This window comes from Numida meleagris, chromosome 32, assembly GCF_002078875.1.
Source record: "Numida meleagris isolate 19003 breed g44 Domestic line chromosome 32, NumMel1.0, whole genome shotgun sequence".
NCBI classification, from domain to species: Eukaryota; Metazoa; Chordata; class Aves; order Galliformes; family Numididae; genus Numida; species Numida meleagris.
The window spans coordinates 7,117-12,541 of record NC_034437.1 but is presented as its reverse complement, the minus strand read 5'-3'; the positions used below and the strand labels follow the sequence as shown (position 1 = coordinate 12,541).

At 59.9% G+C, this 5,425-nt stretch overlaps 1 protein-coding gene across 1 annotated transcript in view; it reads left to right on the top strand.

Annotated features, from left to right (window-relative positions):
* Positions 1-5,425, top strand: part of ACVR1B (activin A receptor type 1B) — a 21,997-nt gene that overhangs the window by 9,619 nt on the left and 6,953 nt on the right. The window contains exons 2-3 of the mRNA XM_021379167.1: positions 2,413-2,652; positions 3,782-4,030. Coding sequence (XP_021234842.1) covers positions 2,478-2,652; positions 3,782-4,030 — 424 coding nt within the window. The 5' untranslated portion in view covers positions 2,413-2,477. The remainder of the gene's footprint in view (positions 1-2,412; positions 2,653-3,781; positions 4,031-5,425) is intronic.

Here is a 5,425-nt window from a genome sequence, read left to right as displayed (position 1 = left end):
TCCCACCATCCCAACCCATTCTATGATCCTCTGATCTCTAAGCTCCATTCTCGGGGTCCCATGCTCAGTTGAGCAGCACGCAGAGCCCCGGCACCGCCCTCCCCACCGGAGCCAGGATCCCATTCCTGCCCAATTTTCGGGCAGACCCCTCGGTGACCCTGGTTATCCCCTATTTATTTCAGCTGTTTCTTCCTTCCCAACACATTTTTGGGGGGGTCACTGTTCTTCCCATACAAACCTGAAGAAGAACAGCAGCTCCCAGTCGCTGCAGAAATCTGCTTTGCTCTCATCTCCTCCTGCTTCCCCCCATGGATGCTGCTCCCGGAGCCCCACCGAGGTCCGAGCTGTGGGGCTCTGTGCCTGCTGGTATTCCAACCCCATCCATGGGGAGAGAGCATGACGGATAGGGGAGGGCTTTTCCCTTCTGGTGAAGCAAACCTGAAAGGCAAAGTGTGCCCGGGCTGCCCCTGCTTTGCTGCACTCCTCCCCCTACAGCTGCAGCCGCTGGCACCAGGGGATGCCCAAGGAGGAGCAGAGCTGGGGGGGTGTGGAGGAGCAGGGAGGGGGTGGAGGAGCAGAGCTGCCTCCTGGCTGCACGCTGCGGTCAGGATGCCATCCCAAAACTCACCACTGCGACCTGCCAGGACCTGGAAGGGCCTGGGGTGGGAGGTGCAGCACACACGTGCTCCTCTCTTTAATGGTGCTGCTCTCCATAGGCCAGCGTGGAAATGGGTTAAAACAAAGAGCTCGTGTCCCATAGGGGGAGCAGCACGGGGTGGAGTGGGGCCTGCAGAGCCCTCCTGGGCTGGGGGGGTCGGGGGGTGGGCTCTGCCCAGAGCAGGAGGGGCTCATCCCGCTGGGTTCCTTTGCCTTCAGCTCTGCCAAGGAAACCCAGAGTGCGCGGCGCTGCCCGTGCCCGAGTTCTTGCAGAGACGTTGTTCTGTTTCGGGGCAGGTATGGAAATGGGGGGGGGAGTTGATGCAGGAGCTGCTTTGTTTGCCTTCGAGATCTGGAAGCTGCAGCCCACGTCTCTGCCTTGGAAATGGGAGGGAGAGGAGCAGGGCTCGGTCCGGCCGTGCCCAGATCGAGCTGTAAAGAGCCTGCGCGGGGCAACGTGTTCCTTAAGCAGCTTTAATTCATACCCTGGCTTTTTGATAAAGCCATAGAGGAGCTGCTTTAAGGCACCATTTCCTTGTGCATAGACTGGAAGGCAGGAATGTGCCCCGTCTGCTCTTTCCTCCTTGCGTTTTGCATTGAGGCTCCGTGAGAGCCAACCTTTGTTCCCTGGGTGCAGATCTCTCCTTCCCGTGCTGCGCTGGGGGGGGGTTCCCTTCCACGAAGCACAGTTTGCAGAGCGTCCCTTTAAAAACCAAAGCAGTCTGCAGGCGTGATGCTCCCGGGGCAGCTCAGTGCTGGGCTCGGTCCTGTATCCCTTTCCTTGCTGTGTTTTCATGATGCTTCAAAAGAAGCTTCACCCAGCAACCCCAGAGTTGGTGCTCACCTCCTCCTTTTCCCTCCCATCACACACGGTGCATCCCCAGCGCTCCACCGTGGCCGGCAGCAAAGCGGCTCTGGGTGCTGTCCCCGTCGCCGGGTGCTCGTTAAACCCACTAATTACTCAGCACGGGGGGTGGGGGGGGGGCTCTGTGCATCCCCTGCCCCACGGTGACTTCTGTGCACGCAGGGCTGGGGAGGAGCTCGGCGCTCTGCTGCGTCTCCAAACCCTCCCCACCTGAAGCAGCGTTGTGAGTGCGTGCTGCAGGCTCCCTGCTCCCTGCGGGGAAGGCCGGGATCCGACGAGAGCCCGAGCAAATCCTGCGTGCTTGCTCCGCAGGCCCCACCCTTCTTCCTCCACGTTGTTGTCTTCGCCCTTTGTTCCCGGGGATGGGGCTTTGCTGGCTGTTTTTCGGCAGCGGGAGGACACAGAGGTGGGGGCCGACCCCGGCGTTCACCTTCGCCCTGCACCCAGGCGATGTTCAGGGGGAGCAGGCAGGAAGGCAGGGATGCGTGCGACCCAAGGTAGCGTCTCAGACCAGGAAGGCAATGACTAAAGGAGCTGCTGAGCTGCCTGGGTGTAGCGCGCCGGGCTCGCACCGCCGGTTTGAATGGGGTTTGGCGTCTGCCCCGCGTCCTGGCAGGGATGTCGGGTCACCTCCGCTGCTGGCTGCGACGAGGGCAGCGAGAAGGGAAGAGGAAAGGCTCCGGTTGCATTTTGTTCTGCTCCGTGCTTCGAGCGGGCTCTCAGGGATCTGCAGGATCAAACACGAGCTGTTCCGCCGCCAGGTCGAGCTGCGCCTCCCAGGCTTAGGGATGACCCTTCCGAGTGGGAAAATCGGGGGAGAAACTGCGTCTGTTCCATGCACGCTCGGTTTTTGTTGAGCTCTAAGGGTTTGGCCTTGCTGTGTTTTGCAGCTCTGACATGCCTGTGCTCTGACTGCAAGCAAGCAAACTCCACGTGCGAAACGGACGGCGCGTGCATGGTGTCCGTCTTCAACCTGGACGGGGTGAAGCACCACGTCCGGACCTGCATCCCCGAGGCCAAACTGATCCCCGCCGGGAAACCCTTCTACTGCCTGAGCTCCGAAGATCTGCGCAACACCCACTGCTGCTACTCCGATTTTTGCAACAAAATCGATTTGATGGTTCCCAGCGGTGAGTCGGGAGCGACATCGAGCTGCTGGATGTGGGGAGGGGAAATCTGGTTGCTCGGGGCTGGGGGCGAGGAGTTCTCGGCGCCGTCGGCGCTTCTTCCCTTTGGTTGCCGTGCAAACTTGAGCACTTAAGTGGAGGTAATAAGGAGCTGCTTCAGAGGAACACGTGGAGCTGCTCGAGCTCCCCTGTGGCAGACGAAATGTCAGCAGAGCACGAGGTGCTGCTTCAAGCTGGGAGAAGCTTCCCCACTTTGGTTGTGGTTGGGTGTTTTTTTTTTTCCCCCCCACCTTCACCTTATGACACTCCTCTCTCCTTATCCACCCTGATCTCCTGGAAGCAGCAGCAGATCTGTGCGTCTGCAGTTCAGCGAGAGCTTCTGCTGCGCGGTGCTTTGCGTCCGCACGGCCTGAGGGCAGCAGGCTCCGTGCTCAGGTCCTGCTCCCATCCATCTCCTGCAGCTCCCTCTGCTCTGACAGCCTGGCTTTCCTCCCCTGGGGGCTGCAGATCCCCATGGTGGAACAGAGCAGGGTTGCCCGGGTGCTGAGGAAGCAGCCCTGCCCAGGCTGGGGGTGTGGGAACCGTCTGCTGCTCTTTGGTTCTGGGGATGGAGAAGTGCGTGGTGCTTCCTCATCGCTCTGCGTTCCGGGCTCTTGTGCCGTGGCTCTGACGAAGGCTGCGGGATCCGTTTCCTCCGGGTGTGATGGGGGAAGCCCTGTCTGTTCTCAGTTGCTGTCGTCGTGTCCGAGCCATTACAGCACAAAGCGGATGGAGGAACGCGTCCTTCCTCGAGCACTGCTTTATTTTCCTCCATTTGGGGAGTGCCAGGGCACGGTGAAGTGCAGCTCAGGGAAGCGGCGTTGGCCCGGAGCAGGCTCCCAGCCCCACTGAACCACGGGAGCTGTCATCCCCAGTGCCACGACCAAAGCACCAGCTTCTTTGGTGGCTCCTCCCCGCAGTTTGCCCGCCTGGCAGCGATCGTCCCCGTGTTAGCGCTGCTCTTTGGTGTGTCCTCTGCCCTCCTGGAGCAGCGAGCAAAAATAGGCTGGGCTCTGGGAGGATAAGGGAGGTCCTGCGAGAACACTGGCGAAGGGAGCGGTGATGTGTTTCTTCTCCTGGCTCCCCTCTCTAGGACACCTGAAGGACAACGAGCCCCCGGCGAGCTGGGGTCCGGTGGAGCTGGTGGCGGTGATTGCCGGCCCCGTCTTCCTCGTCTTTGTGGTCGTGATCATCGTCGTCTTCGTGTTTCATCACCACCAGCGAGTCTATCACAACCGGCAGCGGCTGGACATGGAAGACCCCTCTTGCGAAATGTGCCTGTCCAAGGACAAGACGCTGCAGGATCTCGTCTACGATCTCTCCACTTCTGGCTCCGGCTCAGGTAGGGAGCTATGACTGGCAATGACAAATGAGGACGTGGAGCTGGAGCGGGTTCTGGCTCAGGTCGCGGCCGCGAGGCCGTTGCTTCATCGGGAGGAGCACGGAGGGCGGATCTGCGTGTCGGTGCCGCAAGCAGGCTCCGTAACGCGCTCGGTGCTCACAGGCAAAGCAGGAGCAGTGGTTCCGTTCCTCCCCGGCTGGAAACGGAGAGAACAGTTTTCACGTCGCTTTCCCCCGCCAGAAGATAACTCACTGATCTAGCTCCGATTTAATCCTGAACCTGGGTTGGGGTTGGAAACAAACGTCGTCTGCAAAGCTGGGGGGGGGGGTTTGGCTTTCAGAGGGGGGAGCAGGGTGTCCCCTGCCCCAAAGCTGGCAGGAAAATGGGAGGGATTCCAGCAGCTGAGGGCTTTGCACGTGCGGTTTGCAGAGCCCGCTTCATCCCAGAGAGCCCTCGGTTCTCGAGGAGTGAGCGGTGTGTTGGTGAGGTGTGCAGCATTCGCTTCCACAGCGTTTCAAAAGAAGTCACCCCTAGGACGGCGAGGGCAGTGATCGTTTTATTCGTGGCTTTGAGCTGGGAAAGCAGTCAGGTTAAAAAAAAAAAAAGAGAATTTGACAGCAGATGGAAACGGTGGAGTGATCCACAGAGGCAGAGAATATAGCAGCCCGAGATCCGACCGGGGAATCAACCTTTAGCACCACATCTGCTATATATAAACTGGTGAGGGATCTCTCCGGTGCTCGCTGTCAGCAGGTGAGCTCTGCAGCTTACATAAGATGTGGCAGCTGTGTTAGGACTCCTTTCCTGAGAGCAGTTCTGGGCTTTTTACTGCTTTTCAGCAGGGTCTGCCTTCAGGTTCCGCTCTTCCCATCATCAAGTTCCTCTGATCTGCAGCAGGGCAGTAGTTCCCCGGCCGCTGTTGGCCCAATGGCTGCTGCTTTGCAAGCTGCTTCGAAGCGATACGCAGCTGCTTTCCAAGCAGATACCTGGCCCTTCCTACCCAGGTGCAGGAGCTGCTGCCGTTTGCTGGTTTGGATCTTGCTTAGGCTACTGAGCGTTGTCAAATGCGAAGCCGTCTGGGTTTGCTAATGTTCCACTTGGGGCTTTAGGAGTTTCTTTTCACAGTGCTGATCAGATTCCCCCCTCAACCTTCTCTCCCCAGGTTCACAGCCCCGGGGCTCTCAGCCTGTCCCCACCAGGAGCTGCTCCAGGCCCCCACAGCTCTGCACCCCCTGTGGGGCTCTCCCAGAAGTTCCCAGTCTGCCTGGAACTGGGGAGCCCAGTGCTCCGGGTGGGACCTCCCCAGTGCAGAGCAGAGGGGAAAGCACCTCCCTGCCTCCCGCTGGCCCCTCTCTGTGCAATGCCCCCTAGGGAACCATTGGCCTTCTTGGCCAC